This window comes from Leuciscus leuciscus, assembly GCF_965113295.1.
Source record: "Leuciscus leuciscus genome assembly, chromosome: 23".
Taxonomy (NCBI): domain Eukaryota; kingdom Metazoa; phylum Chordata; class Actinopteri; order Cypriniformes; family Leuciscidae; genus Leuciscus; species Leuciscus leuciscus.
Genome location: NC_138747.1, coordinates 22,778,802 through 22,799,029, shown reverse-complemented (window position 1 = coordinate 22,799,029; position 20,228 = coordinate 22,778,802). Strand labels below are relative to the sequence as shown.

At 39.2% G+C, this 20,228-nt stretch overlaps 1 protein-coding gene and 1 long non-coding RNA gene across 2 annotated transcripts in view; one reads left to right on the top strand and one right to left on the bottom strand.

The window, feature by feature from the left end:
• The window catches only part of rap1ab (RAP1A, member of RAS oncogene family b), a 66,993-nt gene that overhangs the window by 28,050 nt on the left and 18,715 nt on the right, over positions 1-20,228 (top strand). The window contains exon 5 of the mRNA XM_082156801.1: positions 301-441. Coding sequence (XP_082012927.1) covers positions 301-441 — 141 coding nt within the window. The remainder of the gene's footprint in view (positions 1-300; positions 442-20,228) is intronic.
• On the bottom strand, positions 1,798-6,612 carry LOC309488556. Its single transcript, XR_014202180.1, has 3 exons — positions 4,575-6,612; positions 2,727-2,792; positions 1,798-1,811 (listed from the first exon to the last, which is right to left on the bottom strand). It is a non-coding gene; the product is annotated as an uncharacterized lncRNA (long non-coding RNA).

The following is a 20,228-nucleotide window of genomic DNA, read 5'->3' as shown; positions in this document are numbered from 1 at the left end:
GTTATGTTTCTTTACTTCTTTAATAAATGTCTACATTATTATAATATAATTTGATATGTATATGCCACATTTCAGCTACAAAACCATAGTTACCACAATCATTCTCTCATTCTCTCCTCTGAAAGTCCATCCAACTTTATGCCATTTTGAATTGTCAGTTTTGTATTTTCAGTGGAGGGACAGAAACCTCAGGTTTCAATAAAATATCTTTCTTTGGGTTTCAAAGATGAGCGAAAGTTTTATGGATTTACATGTAAATCTCAATGTAAAATTTCATGGTGTTTTTCCTTCTTATTTTAGGAGCAGTTCACAGCCATGAGGGACCTGTACATGAAGAATGGTCAGGGCTTTGCTCTTGTGTACTCAATCACAGCACAGTCCACATTCAATGACCTGCAGGACTTACGAGAGCAGATCTTACGAGTAAAGGACACAGAGGATGTAAGTTTGAGAGAAAATACAGAGAAGCACTTTACAAACTTAGTTTAAAGGGGTGGTTGATTTATGATTTCACTTTTTTAACTTTAGTTAGTGTGTAATGTTACTGTTTGAGCAAAAACAACATCTGCAAAGTTACAATGCTCAAAGTTCAAAGCAAAGGGAGATATTTGCTTTTACAGAAATCGCTTTTTAACCCTCTGGGGACCAAGCTGTTTTTGGGGCCCTTGAGATGTTCTGACATGCTCTGACATTTGTGCTTTTTTCAGTTATTTATAAACATGTTAATGGCAAAGGTGTAAATTCACTCTATATAGCACAAACAGGCCTACCATAATATGCGAGCAACATGTATGTAGATGTTTGTATTTTTAAGAGAATAATGTTTATGCGTGGTTATTTAAAAAAATAAAAATGAAAGTTGCTGAAATAAGACCACAAAACTCATACAAAATATGTGCCCACAAGACTTTTGACTAATGGATGTTGTCCCTTTCAGTTCTAGCTTCAAAATTATGTGAAAATAGTCTTGCTTTATCGTTCACAAAAAAAAAAAACATTGATTTAAATGGTGTAAAACAGGTTTTGCTTGGAAAGCCAATATGCGAGGGGGAGGAGTAGTTTACACCTTAGTCCCACCCACTCTGCATAATGACTCTGCATAATTAGCCATTCATTCAGGTGTGACACTGACTGAGCCACAATGCAAAGACAAAATATATATTTTGAAGAAGACTTATATTGACCATTTAAGATTTTGCTTACATCTATCTTGTAAATATGTTTTGCTATTTTATTAAAAAGGTTACAATTACAACAATAATTACAATTTCAGCAATATTTCTGCAAAAAAAGTACTCTTTCTTTGTAAAAAAAAAAAAAAAAAGATTATAGGCCTACATTTTATCATATGTATTCATTAGTTTGAATATAGCCAACATTGGAACATCTTAGTCTATGACTTTATTTTTGACAAAATAGTATTTTATATATATTCAGAAAAGCTTATTTGATGTGACAGTATATTCTACAGTAAAAACTGTACCCAAATCTAGTCAACAAAATGTTGTCTTTCATACTTCGCCTGACTGTAACGCAGTAACTGTAAAAGCAGTTTATTCTTTCACACACAGACGCGCGATTCATATTTAGGCTAAACACTCTTTACAAATAGACGCGCGATTCATATTATAGAAACGCGATTCATCTTTTTGTTTACATAAGCCTACAACGTTATTCCATAACGTTATTCCACATTAACACTTGAGAAAGGATAACTTAGCCTACCTCACTCCTCAGCGGGATCTGCTCCTCATATCAGCACGGAAAATTTTCTCCATAAGGTAGGCTATATTATGCCTCTTTGTTTACAGCTGATGTGGGGGCGTTTCACAGACTGAAATGGTTCTCAGAATTTGCGTTTGAATAGCACGCGCTCTCCGGGGAGTGGTCACATTACTTTTGAATGGCTCCTAATGAGCTCGACTGGAGTCGCTCTCTTTTTATACAGATTACAGAAGCTGATAATATTTGTTTTTTATATAAATTACTTCATTTAAAAGCTGCGATCTCAAGCTTTATGCCCGTGGGTCTGTTTGCCTGTTTGACTGAATTTTCGCGGAGTTATAGATAATTTTCGAACGCGTTTCAAATGGGAGTTTACTGACAGAGAGAAGGCAGAAATAGCATCATGTTAGTTTTTCTTTATTTGTCAAAAAGCAAAACACTTTATTTGTATTGTGAGTATACAGAAAAAAAATAGAAACTGAACAGGATCGATTGATGTATTACACGAAAATGAAAGATCAAAATTAACAGAGCATTTTGTGTTTATTTTTCATTGCTAAAAAAAAAAACGAGCAAAACGCGTGGGCGCGTTTTTGGTCCCCAGAGGGTTAAGGACTACAACAAACGGCTGGTAGGAACTAGGGGTGGAACGGTACACAGAAGTCACGGTTCGGTTCATACCTCGGTTCAGACATCACGGTTCGGTACGAGTTCGGTACAATGGCAAAAAAAAATGCAGAAGGCAATTTTTTTTATTGTGCATGTCTCAGGCTGTACCATAGTGTCATACAGTCTCTCCCCTGAGATAGCTGCAACAGCCTGCCCTGAAGTGTGTAAAGTAAGATGTAAACAAAATAAGACAATCAGCTATAAAACTGAATTTTTTCACATTTTCACTTAAAACAAGTAAAATGATCTGACAGTGGGGTAAGAAAAATAATCTTAATGCAAACGGAAACAAGATTATTTTTCTTACCCTAAAGGCAGTTAAATACATTTACGTCAGTAGAGTGTTTTTTGTGCCATCAAAGAGGAGTTTCACTGTGCAGAAATCGGTTTAAATGAGGCTAATCTGATAAATGACTAGGGTTGGGTATCGTTTGAATTTGAACGATTCCGATTCCTTGTTTCGATTCCGGTTCCTAACGATTCTCGATTCCGATTCTTTGGCAGGGTCAAAAAAGTTTAGATAAATTTTAATTATATTAACTTTTTACTTTTTATGAAATTTACTATGAATTTCTCACAGGGCTGTTTTCAACTACAATATAAATATCAAATCTACTTTAAACAACTTTTTTGACATTTTAAATGAGCTAGCTAACCAACGGTCTTTCTGAAGGAAATAGTCTGACCTTCTCCATCAATTGAAATATAAAAAAATTTGCATCACAATAAGTGTATTGTATTGTATGTGATTGTCACTAACATTTTAGTAACTAAACTGAATTTTATTAGGTTTAGTGACAACATGTTACAATGTTTACATGGTACAATTTCTGGTAAGCTACGCTTTTTAATTATTTCATTTCAATTCAGTTATTGTGATTTGATTTAATATTGACTCATTTGGATAAATATTAGGTACTCAAGATAGGCTTTAATTTTTCTCAAGAAAAAAACAACTCACCTAATGCTGTAAACATACAGAGAGCCCTATCAGCTGGCAGTATTATTTAAGGTTAAAAATAACTCAAATTAAATATAATGCGTTTTTTTTTATTATAATAACAACTTTATTTAATGATATAAGTTCAAATATAATAAATATGTAATATAGTACACATATTTAGCAAAATACTCTCTATAGCTCTTTTTTTCTTGCCAACTAGCCTATGTGCTACAGCCTATATGTTCATTAAATGGCTTTCCTGAGGTAAATATGACATAATTGTTCTCCAGCTATGTTATTGACCTCTTCACGCTGATAAAAAACACTGATTGATCGATATTATATATGAGGAATATACAGTTAGGTAAGTTGTAGTCTACTGTATCTTTCAACAGTGTTCGTGTTTTTTGTACTATTAGCTGCTAGTCGAGATGATCGGTTCATGTGCGCTAGGGATCTGTCGCGTCACATTTACAAGCGCCAAAACGGTATTTATTGTTATAATTTCGTAATAAAATTGACAGAATCTGAGAGCTGAGATTTTTTTTCATATCATAAAGTAACTGCTCTGTCTAGTCTGTCGGTCTCCGTGTCCTCTTTGCTTCACGATTTTATTGTGCGTGAGAAAATGGATGTGTGGTGTGAGAAGTGTCAATTGCGTGTGTCTCACGGTAAATGCGTGAGAGTTGGCAGCTCGTAAATGTGTTTTCATGAATATTTTTTTTTTTTTACGTTCGCCGGCATCGCGTGCAGTTTTCAAACGGACGAGCAGAGGACGAGAGAATATGGTTGCAACTTGCAAGATACCGAAGAATAAGAAAACATCATAAGTACGTTTTTAAGGTTTAACGTCAGGGTTGTTTGCTCTGAATACATTTTATGAGACGCTGTGTGAGTTAATAAGGCAACTCACACAGCGTCTCATAAAATGTGTCGGTTCGCAGTTTAGCATAACAATCAATATAAGCTTACACCTGTGCTAGTACACGCATTTACCATGCCGTGTGTACGTTACAAATGTTTAACTAAAGTGTCAGCGAGTTAACATTTGGCAGTTTGAAATCGATTATGTTGTTACTTCAGTTCAGAATAGGGCTAGAAATGACTTAGACAGCGGTTTCTTCTTCCGGTCGGCGGACTGTGAATCGAAACTAGGAATCGAAATTTAAACTTTTGAACGATTCCGGGAAAATCGCAAAGCTAGTCCCGGTTCCAATCGATACTCGATACTCGATACCCAAGCCTATAAATGACGTTCATTTGATAACATCTTGCTGCGACCTCTGGAAGTAATCTGATTCCTTTAGGGTTTTCAATGTGGTTGGATGCATTGATAACACGCATATTCCCAGCATCGCTCCTTCTGAAAATAAAACAGATTCCTCTACGGAACGGAAGGATACCAGATGGAAGGGTAGTCCGAGATATATGCCAAAACCACAACCACAGCTGTTAAAGAAACACAAATTATTCAGATTCATCTTTATTTCCTACAAATACAAAAGCAACAGTTATTCTTTTTAATATTTTAATATTCTTCCAATAATTGGTATTATGGCCATCTCCTCTTCATCTTTGAGTGGTGGTGTTGTATGAGCCTCTGCCTTGCTGTTGGCTGAGTAGAAGTCAAATGTTAATTTCATTACCCTAATTAAGAAATGTAACAGGTTTGATTAGAGAACATTTAATTATTTGAGCATTAGACTGTATGGAAAAAGCTGCTGCATATTGAAATAGACACTGAAATATATTTATTTAATGTGTAAAATGTTTGTAAAGCCATGTAGGCTACACCCATGAACCTTTAATGCTTAAAGGTCCCATGACATGAACATTTTACTTTATGAGGTTTTTTTAACATTAATATGAGTTCCCCTAGCCTGCCTATGGTCCCCCAGTGGCTAGACATTTTGATAGGTGTAAACCAAGCCCTGGGTATTTTTGAGAAAATGAAAGCTCAGACAGGCAAATCTAGAATCTTGCCTTTGTCGTCATAAGGGGAAAGGTCACCTCCCCTTTCTCTTCTTTGCCCGCAAAGAGAATTTGGCCCGCCCATGAGAAAATGAGCTGCGCGATATTGGTTTTTCCTCGAGAGACATCATGGCTTGCAAACGAGCGAAGCATGGCAGTTGCTCAGTGTTTGGATGTACAAATGAACACAAAAGTATTTTTTTAGTTCCTTCATCCGAGCCTCTGAAGAACCAGTGGGTTATGTGAATTTCTGATGTATAATTGTTCAAGTTCAGACAGATAATCTTTCTCTCAAAATAGATCAATACTGTTTTATGCATCAGTAAATCAAGCCAGTGACTAAAATATCAACTTCACATCGTTTCTTTTGGTAGGATGAAAATAATCTTATTTAAACTGTGATTAAAATATATACAGAAAGCGATCAAAGAACAATCCCTTTCCAATCGCCCAAGCTGTCAATCACACAGCACGAGTTTATCTGGACAGTCTTGCCAAAACTCGTTATGAAATCAATGACGCTGTTACACTGCACAACGAAGCTCTTACTGTACTTAACTCATGTTTGCATTGGTGAAATCATTAGTGAGAGTGCAGAAACTGCGTTGCAATGATAAGATCTTCATTCACGCGATCAACAGGCTGTCATCTGCTCAATGCTCATCACTGCAGCCTTTTGTGTGATGGGAATAGATCTAAATACTTAAACTTCTCACGATTTGTTAATCTCAATAGCTGTAATAGTAAAAACGTATAATAGCTGTAATAGTAAAAGTATTCGAGAGAGTTCCATATGTAATGCTAGCTATTTCATATGCAAGCATGTCAGCCAATCACAGCAGTGGGCGTTTACACTGAAGTCTCAAAGCAGACAATGCCCTTTCAAACAGAGTGTTCAAATCAGAGGCTAAAATCAGGCTAGGAAAAATGCCTTTTATTTCTAAATTATTACAATTTGACTTGGAAGTTTGCAGGCATCTTTTCGTCGGGTGCGTTTTCCATGGTGAATTGTTATATCGTAATCATGGCTTTTCATAGTCGTGGTGCACGCACTTAAAGGCTTAGTTCACCTCAAAATGAAAATTTCCTTATTTACTCACCCCAGTGCCATCCAAGATGTAAATGTCTTTCTTTCTTCAGTGTAAAAGAAATTACGTTTTTTGAGGAAAAATTTTTTTCCTCCACACAATGGACTTCAATTGCTACCAAAATGTTGAAGTCCAAATCAATGCAGTTTCAAAGGGCTTTGAAGTGCTTCAAAGGGCTCTGCACGATCCCAGCTGAGGAATAGGGTCTTATCTAGTGTAACGATCGGCCATTTTCTAAAAAAAATTCAAATGTATATACTTTTCAACCACAATTGTTCGTCTTGTGCTGGTCTGCGACGCGCCAGGCATTGCGTCATCACGTTGGAAAGGTCACGCGTCAAGTCATCTATCTAAGTTATTTGTCTGTGTACTCCGGTTCAAAAAGGTAGGGAAGGGTGAAAAATTCCATCTCATTTTCTCCTCCAACTTCAAAATCGTCCGACATCTTTATTTTATTTTATTATTATTTTTATTTTTTTCGTGACCTTTCCAACGTGATGACGTAATACGTGGCGCATCTCAGAGATGGTACAAGACGGGCATTTGTCGTTAAAAAGTGTATTAGGGCTGGGAATCGATAAAAAAAATTTAACTAATTAATTGCACAATTTGCTGTAATTAATCGCATATCCCCCAAACTTGTAATCATCAATATTTAAATGTAGAATCACTAATTAAAGGGCACCTATTATGACTCTTTTCACAAGATGTAAAATAAGTCTCTGATGTCCCCAGAGTATGTATGTGAAGTTTTAGCTCAAAATAACCAACAGATCATTTTTTACAGCATGTTTAAATTGTCATTTTTGGGGGCTCAGAAAAAAGCGCTGTTTCAGGGCGTTTTTCCACTGGGTTCGTTTGCTGCGGTCCGAACCCGAGTGCGCTAGTTCCCGGCGCCCCCCGCAGCGTTGGTCTGGTTTCACACTCAATTAGTTGTATCGAACCAAGGTGCGTTTGCAGTGATCTTACGTCATCGCAAACGCACACGGAAAACGCATGGAGAATACAACTCGACTGAGCATAGCTGTAATTTGTCTGTTTTTTTGGTGCTATTATGCACAACATAGTGAGAGACAACTACGTTTATGTTCATTACATGGTGTAATTCAGCACATATCCAGGGGACGCCGTGTTTCTGCTGCTCGCAGAAGATTTTTCACTGATGCGACAGAGATACGCATGCGCGGGATACTATACTTCCTGAACAAGCACGCACCCGAGTCCGTGTTGCTTGCACATTAACGCGAACCGCGCCACGGTTCGGGAGCAACCGAGCTCAGACCACCTCCTCCAGGTAGTCTCGGGTTCGGTACTCTAGTGCGCACCCGGGTCCGATGACAGCGTTCACATTAGCGATTTTTCATGCGAACCGTGCCCCGGTCCGCACTAAACTGCCAGTGTGAAAGCGCCCTTAGTGTGTGCCCTTTAAATGCAAATTAACTGCTGCTGCCGGCCCAGGGGGCGGAGCCTCACAAGCTCGCGCTCAGAGCCAGACAATATTATGAAGATCTCATCTGATAATATCAGAACAGAAACTCTCAGTAGCTGTGTTCATTTCGACTCGGAGTCGGACAATAATGCCCACAGAGCCAGAGAATACATGCTGTTTGGAGACTGAACAGGTATAGTTTAGTTTAATTATGGTTATAATTTACTTGTCATCTGCTTTTATCCACTATTAATACAAGCCTGCTGTAGCAGACCTCGTCCGAATGATGACCAAAATATACTGATAAGTTCAGTGAAGTTTATTGTACATCACACAAAAGATGAAGCGTTAGTTTTACTCCAGAGAATCACAGTAAGAGCTGAATAAATACAGTATAAGAAGTGAGCATTAAAGTCTTATCCATAAACTCCCTCTCTCTCCCTTTCATTATCATCAACATACACAGCGAAGTACACAAAACACTCGTTACAACTAACCGTAAACAAATATACACACCTTTTCAGTGGGTGCTTAATAAACTGGTAAACCTTATATCCGTAAAATGACTGTCATAAAGAGCGCGCTTTCACTTTCATTTCTGCCGTGGTCAGTAACGTTAGGCCTGTCGCTCTGAAGACCATAAGTTGGATCACGAACAGTACAGATCTATGGAAGTAAAATAATGTCAAATGTTTTTGAAATAAAAAGCCTGTTGAATTGCACTACTTGAAAAAAAATAGGCATTGCATTAACCATGCTTGCATTTTAATGCATTGTATTTTTAGGGCTTGCATTTTTATGGGCTGAAATTCAACATGGTTGAATATTTAAGCTGTGAATATTTCAATAAAAAACATTCAAACACCTTTTCATTATTAAAAATTCAATAATCCATATTCACCTTTCATATTTCACTTCCAAAATATTCAAACTGTTTAAAAATACAACCAATAATATTCAACAGGCAATTTTCGGTCCATTTTATTTCGCTTTGCAAATTCGCTTCCACAAATTCAGTGGTTCAAATTCGACAGTAAATTCAACATTGACGTCCAGGAACTGCAGGAAAAGCAGTAGATTGCCGAGCATACTCTCCATCTGCTGTTAGTCGACCTCACCATCAGATGGTGCAAAAGCGCATTTCATAAAATGAAAATGATTATCTGTGTCAGTATATGCGGAAAAGATGATAAACACACAAAAGCTGTGTTTGTTTCATTCAATAACTTCATTGTTACTTTCCCAGTAGCCTACATGTCATCAGCTTTCTCTACCATGAACGGGATTATAATCGGTTTCCCTCAATAGGTCTCATACTCAAGGATTCCCCTTCCGTTGGGACAAAACACTTAACGTAGCTTAATGGACTAATACAGTGATATGAAAGACCAATCTTGCTCCTTATTGGGGATGTAGGCTACTATATAGGCTACAGGCAAGAAGATGGACTCAGAATATGAACTTAACGCGCAAAGTTTCATGCTGAGCGTTTCGTGATATACTGACATAAAACACTTGATCAATTAATACTAACACCTTCTCTTCTCTTCTCTTCTCTTCTCTTCTCTTCTCTTCTCTTCTCTTCTCTTCTCTTCTCTTCTCTTCTCTTCTCTTCTCTTCTCTTCTCTTCTCTTCTCTTCTCTTCTCTTCTCTTCTCTTCTCTTCTCTTCTCTTCTCTTTATATATTAGGGGTGTAACGATACGCGTATTCGTATCGAACCGTTCGGTACGAGGCTTTCGGTTCGGTTTTCGGTACGCATTACGTTGGACCATTTTTTTCTGCCGACCAAAATTTCGTTATTTCAAATGAAGGCGCGTCGCGGGTGGCAAGCGCGCTCATAGATGCTGGCGCGACCACAACATCAACTGGCAAATGCAATGTAAGGAACGAAACTGAGCTACTCTTATTGTGTTTGTGTGGACCGTTTATCAGTTTTGACCTGTGAAGCGGGACTCGCGAGCCCTATGCGCGAGCCTGATCAAGCAACACCACACAGCGCTAAGAGATCCAGACCAGTAAAGAAAGCATTTACATTTCAAATGCTTTTTGAATTCGCCACTGAAGTAATAACATCGCTGCGAGATCTAGTGAGAAACATGCACATTTCTCTGTTATTAACGGATCAAACAGCGCTGACGTGGAAAACAGGAAGAAACATCGTGCCATGAATGAACTATCCCGTGTTAAGCCACAGATAAGCAACATTCACCGTGGAATGGATTTGCTGTAGTAACACTAACTGCAAGGTATGGATGTTTGTCAGGAATAGTGGGCTATAATGCTTTCAAGTAACATTACATCTGTTTTATTTTGACATTATGAATACAATTGCTGCCCTTAAATGTTAATCTGAACTAAAATAAACCTTTGTTTATAACTAGCCTACTACTACAATATTACATTTCATTTTGTCCAAGGAGCTGTTTTGTTTTATATGCTCATAAGAAGAGTCAAGTAGCTCCATTATTGCTCAGTAAAAAAAGCAAAAAAAAAAAAAAAAAAATTGTATGATGTTAGTTTCATTAAATAAAATAATAATAATAAAAAAATTAATTCAAGGAAATTTCTCTGGCATTTATTTATTTTTGCTGTAGCCTATGGAAAACGAACCGAACCGTGACACAAGTGTATCGTATGAACCGAACCGTGAATTTTGTGAACCGTTACACCCCTAATATATATATATATATATATATATATATATGAGTATGCCTACGTGTATTGCATTAGCTTAAACTGTCATAGCACTTGCATATTGTTGTCCTATTGTTAGTTTAACTGTAAATCGCTTTGGGTAAAAACGTCTTCTAAATGACTAAATGTAAAATTGGCTTGACATTGGACATTCGCACATTTAGGGACCGTCTCTAAAGTTGCATACAACATTGGCATACATGTTTCTAACTTCAATAGCAAACTTAAATTTATTTGAATAAATATCAAAAATCCAAAGGGTGCGCATTATGCCTGACACTACATGAACACTTTACAGTTGGTTTTATGACTGTAAGTCATTCTATTCAAATGCTATCGGAGTTAGAAACGTGTATACCAAAGTCGTATACACTTTAGAGACGGTCCCTAAATGTGCGAATGTCCAACATCAAGCCATCTTTATGCCACTCTATCACTGGAAAACGCTCAGCATTAAGCTTTGCGCGTTATTCTGAGTCCATCTGCTTGCCTGCGAGTTTGGTCTTTTACATCACTGTAGTCCATTAAGCTACGTTAAGCGTTGTATGTCCAGCAGGGGAATCCTGAAGTATTGAGGGAAACCCTGCATGCAGCACATCGCCACAATATAAAGTTAAGGCAACTAAACAACCAAGAGAAATATGTCAACCTCAAAAATGTAACATTGGATCTGTACATCCGCATCGGGGTATAACATTAATTTCGTTCACGGTTGAGAAAGATGCATGTATGCTACACAGGAAAAGTAACCGTGAACTGAAGGCACTGAATTTAACATAAAACAGCTTTCATAATAATCACAAATACACTTACATTGCTGTAAATTAGTTTTATTAATGAATGACTTGCTCTAATTTTGCTGGTCTTCGTCTACAACAAGCGCTTTTGCACCATCTGATGGTGAGGTCGACTAACAGCAGATGGAGAGTATGCTCGGCAATCTACTGCTTTTCCTGCAGTTCCTGGACGTCAATGTTGAATTTACTGTCGAATTTGAACCACTGAATTTGTGGAAGCGAATTTGCAAAGCGAAATAAAATGGACCGAAAATTGCCTGTTGAATATTATTGGTTGTATTTTTAAACAGTTTGAATATTTTGGAAGTGAAATATGAAAGTTGAATATGGATTACCGTATTTTCCGGACTATAAATCGCTTCGGAGTATAAGTCGCATCAGTCAAAAAATGCATCATGAAGAGGAAAAAAACATATATAAGTCGCACTGGACTATAAGTCGCATTTATTTAGAAATTTATTTCACAAAATCCAAGACCAAGAACAGACATTTAATCTGGAAAGGCAAGTTATTCAACTACACAGAACAACATGCTGAATAGGTGTCCGGTATGTTAACGCAACACATTAACAGTTATTCAGCTACACAATAGCATAAAGAACATATACCTAGGAGGCTGGATAGGCTAAATGAACATAAGCCAGCGAGTCCAACAAGCAAGTTACCAGTAAACAAGTTCACCAAGCTCCCGCGATCTCATTCCACATCATTTTCTTCATCCTTGGTGTCGCTTTTGAACAACTCCGCCAACTAGAGCGCCCTCTCGCGGCTGTAGACGGTAATGTTTTTTCTTGGTTCATCTCAGTCTGAATTAATTTTGATATATAAGTCCTAAATATAAGTCGCAGGACCAGCCAAACTATGAAAAAAAGTGTGACTTATAGTCCGGAAAATACGGTATTGAATTAATAATGAAAAGGTGTTTGAAATGTTTTTAATTGAAATATTCACAGCTTAAATATTCAACCATGTTGAATTTCAGCCCATAAAAATGCAAGCTCTAAAAATACAATGCATTAAAATGCAAGCATGGTTAATGCAATGCCTATTTTTTTTCAAGTAGTGCAATTCAACAGGCTTTTTATTTCAAAAACATTTGACATTATTTTACTTCCATACAGATCCATCCTCGAGTTACAACGAGAGTAAATGAAGACTGCTATGTTCATTCTTACATCCAACAACAACACACCTCAATCGCTTGGGAGACATTCTTGTCTACAGCTGCTCAAGCGTCGAAACGATGGCGGACTCTGTGTCCAGCTCACTCAGGGCGGGTCTATGCTCAAACTGCAGTGTCAATCAACATTCGTGGGAGGGGCCTGTGCAATTCTACGTCACATTGCATAGAATCTTAGAACAGCTCATTCTGAGACAGTGCTTATGATTTATTGAGATTGTAAAAAAAACCACTGGGTGGATTTTTATCATTCTAGGGTGGTTTTGCTCACACACTGCCAACACACATTTATGTTCAAACACCATGTAAAAGTGAATTTTGCATAATAGGTGCCCTTTAAATTAAACGAGACAAAAAAGGGGAAAGAAAGAAAAATGTCCACACAAATTGGACAGAAAATAGTCCTATATTAAACTTCAATATATCAATATATTATTCTTCATTCAGTTTTATGCAACATACGCAGACTTAACAGATTTATTTTGACTAATTATCAAAAATAAAGTATAGTCATACAAAACTATTATTACCTGAGCATGTGATCAGAGCAGGTAATTTTACCATTGTTGCCCAGCATGGCTCTACCAGCTCAGCAAACAGAAGTCTACTACTGAGAAATTTCACGTAATTTGAGCAAACTTTGCTTTTCCAGTGCGTGATCGGTACATGATTGGAGCGTTTGGGCCGTTAACGACAGAGTAGAACGCGCAGCGCAAACACGGAGCGGAACATTGAGCAGAGAGCGCAGCGCGCTGACACACACACACACACACACACACGGAACGGAGAGCGCGGCACACACACGGAGTGGAAAAGTACCGCTCGTGAAGTTACTAAACAAGCTGCGCGAGAAGGAAACCTGATCGCCGAACACGGAGGGGCGGGACGGCATATTTTCGGCCTTTTCAATAGCAGGAAGTCATTAAAACGAGGCCAAAAAAGGTGCTGCGTCAATTGCGTTTTTTTTTTTTAATGCGTTAAACATCTCAAATTAATCGCAAAGATTAACGCGTTAATTCCCCCCAGCCCTTGTGTATATATATGTGTGTGTGTGTGTGTGTGTGTGTGTGTGTATGTGTATATTTATATGTATATATATTAGTGGTGGGCCGTTATCGGCGTTAACGTGCTGCGTTAACGCGAGACTCTTATCGCGCGATAAAAAAAATATCGCCGTTAATCTATTCTCCAAGTTGGGTTGGGAGATGGCTCTATACTACACAAGCTATGATGACGCAATCTACCCGCGGCCGCGAGGTAAACCCGGCTGCAACGCATATTCGTCGTCATCTTAAGTAAACACGGCTGAAAGTGAAAGCTGGTGAAAAAGATCGGTGCAACATCCATTATTTGGACTTGATTCGGGTTTAAGCCGTCAGACGAGCAGCAGCAAACTATATACAGAGTGTGTGGGGTAACAGTTCGGTAAGTTAACACACGACTAGCAGCTAATCCGTTCTACCACCTCAAATTCAAAACGAAACATGATATCACTGAATACCAAAGACGCGCGCGCGCCAGTATCGTGCGCACAGACAGCACGCCAGAATACAGTTATCTTTCGTGCTTGAACTTACAATAACACACACAATTATGCCAAAATGTCCGTTTTGTCGAGTATCTTCATAACATAAGAGCTGTCTTATGATGAACGTCAAGAGTTGTGAAAGAATGAGGCGCGTGCGAGAGCCGCGTCTCCGTCAGCTGGTCTTAAAGAGACAGCAGCCAATAAAGCTTTCTGTCAGTAAAGTTAATCAAAGAACAAAAAGAACAGAGAAAATGACTCACTTTGACTAAAGTTTTTTTTTTTTTTTTTTTTTGCTATAATAAGGATTAGTCTATATTTAATTTATAATTTATGCAGTGCAGTTTGACAATTTCGGTATATGTCCTAGGTCTACCTGTTTGACAGGCACAGGTAAATATGACATTTATTTTTAACTCTTGTATTATTGAGACAAATAACAATATTGAATTTATTTTAATTTGAAAACAGTGCATTTAGTTGTTGTTTCTAGTTTGAGTTGAGAAATGGGCTACAAATTTCAGCATTATCACTAATCTGTGTGTGCATTTTACTTGAGAAATAAGCAAGTTAACTCATGAAACCATTTGTTTACTATATCGCAATCGCATATCGCAATATTGACCTCAATAATCACAATATGACATTTTCCCCAAATCGTGCAGCCATACTTTTCAGAAAAATGTATTTCGTATCATTGTCTTGTGAACTAGTCATTCAGCTTTTGATCAATAGTGATTGGCATGTTAAATCCCACACCTGGTGTGTGTTCCTTTGGAGGGTGTGGTTGTCAGGTAGGGGAGGGGGCCCATGAGCTTCAGTGCCCAGGGGCCCCTTGGGGTACTAATCCAGCCTTGCTTAGTGGTGTAGCACATCATCTTGATTTTAAGAATCGTTGTTGTGTTTCTTTTTAACTGAAAAGACATCAGTTAGACAATATTCTAATTTTAAATTTGGGGTTTCATAAGCTCCAAGCCATAATAAACATTAGACCTACTTAAGTCTCTGCAGCTAGTGTACTTACATTTTATTTATCTGCAAAATGATGTTGTGTACTTACAGTTTTGCACAATATATGTTCTCAAAACTACATACACCCTTTAAAAACAAAAACATTTAGCAGTTGTTTAGCATGGGTCTGTGTATTCTGTTCTGAAATGGTTTTATTATAATATACTGTAAATCGTTATCGCAAGAGGCTGCAATGTATATCACAATATAGATTTTAGGCCATATCGCCCATCCCTAATTGATAGCCTATAGTAGTTGATAATAACATTGGCCTACCTAATGTTGCCTACGGACGGTAACAGTACAGTAGTAACCTTTTACAGTCTATGAGTAGAACAGCTTTCTCAAGCAGTTTATGATGCATTTTGGAAACAGGAGATGAGCCCCTGGTCTAATGCGCCACCTGGCTTGAGAAACCCGTTCTCAAAGACTTACTTTTATAGTCATTATTTGGGTAGCACACATATTCTGAATGCCTTCGGCAGAATTCAAATGAGCCATTTTAATCTAGATTAATCTAGATTAATTTCAAAATTAATCTAGATTAATCTAGATTAAAAAAATTAATCTATGCCCACCTCTAATATATATATCTTTTCTTTTTTTTAAGAAAATGACCGATCGTTTCACTAGATAAGACCCTATTCCTCAGCTGGGATCGTGCAGAGCCCTTTGAAGCACTTCAAAGCCCTTTGAAACTGCATTGATTTGGACTTCAACATTTTGGTTGCAATTGAAGTCCATTGTGTGGAGAAAAATCCTGAAATGTTTTCCTCAAAAAACTTAATTTCTTTTACAATGAACTCAGTTGACTGAACTAACTAAATTCAGCTGTTCTGAAACAGAAAACTCAGTTTCCCATCTCAGGGTAAGTTACCTCAGAGTTGGTTGAACCTCCTTATTGAAACGGGCCCCAGGAACTAAGCGTTGCAACCCTGGCCTAATCCAAAGCAAGACAACTGATGAAATGAGCCTGCCATCCCTTGGGTCTACACACCATCCCTGCAGCAGCCCAAGTCCTCTGTCTTGCATCTGTTCTATGTCAGTCAGGAGATGCTGTTTTTTTGGGTGTGTGGAGAGAACTGTATGTGTGTGTAGTGTGAAGCGCTGGCCCAGCGGATTGCAGCCTTGACCAGTTAACATCTCAGGAATGTGTTTTGATTGGCTTTACACTTCCTGCATCTCTTTCTCCCTCATCACGCTGCTACTGCGGGTTGGAACGGCTATAAGTCCTGATCCCCAGCAAAGGTTCAAGTCTATTGAGACTGGAAGGCGTGAATGTGCCGTTTATGGTGATGCGTCAGTAGTACGAGTTTGAGGCCAGCTGTTCTCACTGAGAGAGTATAAGTGAACTCTTTAGGCTCTCGTTTCTAGTCTCATTAAAGAATAATATGTAAATCACGATTTCAAAAATATTAGTCGTTCCCTTTCGAGAACGGTCACTTCGTATTGCGTAGCTATACGCAGTGGGGGAAACTCCTTTCCTCAGATTATTGAAGCCTTTTTGTAAAACGCATTGCAGCTGCACAGCGAGCACAGTGAGTATCTGACTCACTCATTGGCTGTGCTGCGGCAACTGCATATCCAATGGTGAGGCGCCAACACACGTCAGAGACCGGCAAAATGGGCGTGGCTACGTCCCCAAAATCGCCATTTTAGCAGATTTTATCTCCTTCAGCGATACTTCAGGAAGATATTTAGAAGAATGTCAGTAACCAGACAGTTTTAGATACCATTGACTTCCGTAGTATATTTTTTTCCTACTATGGAAGTCAATGGTATCTAAAACTGTCTGGTTACTGACATTCTTCTAAATATCTTCCTTTCTGTTCAGCAGAAGAAAGAAATTCATACAGGTTTGAAACAACATGAGGGTGAGTATATGATGACAATTTTCATTTTTCGGTGGAGTATCCCTTTAAAGCCTTAAAGTCTTCACACAGTCTAAAAGAGCAATTTCGCGAGCGTTTTCAAATGTCTCGCACGAGGCCGACGGGCACACAAAGTGCATCTCATGCCTGGGAACCTCCCATGCTGAAGCCGCACTCTCCGCCGGTGGCTGCTCGGTCTGCGAGAGCATGCCTGTGTCTGTGCTTCGGACACGGCTAGCTCTCTCCAAAGACTGCAACACCGCTTCTCTTGCTCCTTTTCCCGCTCTACTTCTGCCGAGGAAAAAGAAGCGCCGCAGCCAACGGCAGCCCGAGGGTATGGAAATAAGCGAGCGCACGCCAGCCACGTCCCCGTGTGCCTCGCTTTCTCCTGCTCAAACACTGTCACCAGTCCTGTTCTCTCAGGCAGACCAGAGAACCAGAGACCAAGGTTCACCTGACCAAGCCATGCCGAAATACCTCCGCTCTCGCTGGACGCGCTTTCTCCACCTCCGGCCAAGCTGCATCGGCCCTGCACACGATGGCTGTGTTGCAGGTCTACCAGGCCAAACTCCTCCAATCGATGGACGAGATTGGCCCGGACCCTGAGGCCTTCCGTGATCTACGGAGCGCCACGGACTTAGCTTTGTGTGCTACCAAAGCTACAGCGCAAGCTATCGGGAGGAGCATGGATAACCTAGTCGTGCTCGAGCGCCACCTCTGGCTGAATCTCACTGAGATTAAGGATGCGGACAGAACTGTTTTCCTCAACGCTCTCGTCTCCAGCACTGGTCTCTTCGGTCCGGCAGTGAAGAGATTTTCGGAGAGGCATACCGAAGCGCAGAAGTCGTCCCAAGCTATGCGACACTTCCTGCCCAAGCACTCCAGCTCTCCAAACCGCACCGCCTTCTTCTCAGCCAGCGAAGCCGGCGAAGCAGGCCTCTCAGCCCCGCCCTGCGGCTGATACCCGCCGCCACTCACGACATTGTGTTGTCCGAGGCGAAAGCCTTTACAGTCAGCCCAACACTAAGTATGTGCACAAATCACAATATAAGGGTATTAGGTCCCCCTGTGTTAGGCGGCCCGTCCCCGAATATGTGCCAAACCCTAGCCACAAAGGCCCTGGCCTGGCAAGCCATTCCCGATGTGTCGAGTTGGGTTATATACACAATAAAGCGAGGCTACTCGCTCCAATTCGCTCGCAGAATTGGCGTTCTAAATCAACATGCTGCTCCGCGATCGCTGTCTGCACCCTGTCATCACCTATACCGTTGGAAAGTTCTCTCTCTCCTGTACAATGTTGTCGGATCTAAATATGGTCATTTCCTTTTTATCAGCAACCAATCATGAAAGTACAATGGGGCATTTAACTCTAAAAGCTAAATCTCATTGGCTGATGTCAATTTTAAAGACCGTTTTCTCAAAATGGGTTTTTTCTCATACTCTGAGCCAGAAATCTCCACTTCAGCAGCACTTACATACACCAAACTTTCCAGTTGTATTCCTATCTATATTCTCAAGGTTTTTACTGAGGGGTTTGTTCATATATCATTCAGATTCTGATTTGTACAACATTTTATACCTAAAAACGGGGCGAAAATGGATAATAATTTATGGCTGTTGACAGTTTTTTCTGATTAATGAAATTAGTGATGAAAAGAGATCCAAAATCCCCTCTGTAAAAACCTTTGACTGTAATGTCAACAAAATGAAACAAGAATTTTGAATCTGGCTTTATCCAATGTTCAGATTTCTCTTCTGGAAATATATGCAAGTTAGTGCATATTTAATGAAATGCTACCTAATTTGCATATTTAAAGGAACACTATGTAGCTTTTCAACCTTCATAATATATTTCCAAGACCCTTGTGATGGTACATTGACTTACAATAGGTTGAATGACACGTCTGCCATAGCCTGATGGGGTCTGTATTGCTTTTACTGGCACTACGTAACTTCGGGGTTCGGGTAGTAACCTGGCACAAAAAGAACTACAAAATTCGACTGCTTTACGGCATACGTCACTTCCCCCACCACTTCCTCAAATTTGGACGTGAGCGTACTGTCTATGGACGTGAGAGGCCAACCAGCGTTTGTTTTCGGCTTTCGTGCGTATGTTTTTGTCATGGGGGCTGTATACACCTGGCCACTTCATGCGTTTTCTCAGATCAGATAGCTATCTGATCGTGAAAAGACCAGGTGTAAATGTCCTCCGAAACGCATTCAAGACGGATTTGAATCCGACCGCTCAAACCACTTCAGGAGGAGGTCTGGGCCGCATTCCAGACGAAACTGGACAAGTGTAAATGCATCTGGTTGTTGAAACCACACATGTAAATTGTACTTCTCCCAAAAATGTTAAATAAATTTAAAAAACGTGTGAGAGCGTGTTATAGTCTATGTTATTGCCAGATATGACGACGCTACTGGAACACGCATTACCGCAGCTGAGCATCTGTTCATCAAGCCAACGTGCAAACTATCGCAAATCAAAGTGAAAGTAAGTCGCAGGCGCTTATCACACAATAATCATCATTAAAAGTAAAGAAACGAAATGATCTTACCAGGGCTGTTGCCGCTCTCTCTCTTATTGCTGTCTTTGATTTGACATTTTAGCTGATGATCAATAAATGCAGTTCATATCTGTTGCTTTCGGTGACGTGCACTCCATTAAATCTGCATATAGCGCGAGAATTGAAGATCGGATTTAAATCCGTTTCGCAAAAACACATTTATGTGACCAGGTGTAAATGGAATCGTTTTGATAAATCAGAAATCCGATCTGAGAAAACGCATTTAGTGGCCAGTAAATAAATCTCTTATTTGTAAACTTGTTTGCATTCTATGTTGTATGTTGTTGCGCTTGCTTGTAGTATGTCATTTTTTTTTACATGCTGTTCATTCATCCATTGCTGATAATTAGACCAGTCCAATAATTTCCACATATGTCTAGCTAGCTTTCGATTATCAGAGCTGTTAACAGACTTGCTAACAAACACTCGTTTCTCTTACGTGTTTTTTGCGTTGTTTTATTGCCTAGCTTGCCTCACGAACTAGTTTGCCAGCTGAACTCCGGTGTTGTGAGGTGTATTTATCACGTAGTCCTGAGGGATATCAGACGACGCTGTTGACGTTGATTCTTGCGATTTATCATGAGAACAGTTTTCAATATCTCACATAAATATCAAGACATAAATAAGTCTAACGTAGAGGTAGGGGGTGGAGGGGTATTTACAACAGTGCAAGTATTCACAGCGACTCTAGGGGTCGCTGTTTGACAAACACAATTTCTCCACAGTGTGCCTTTTAACATCAATATTCTAAAAA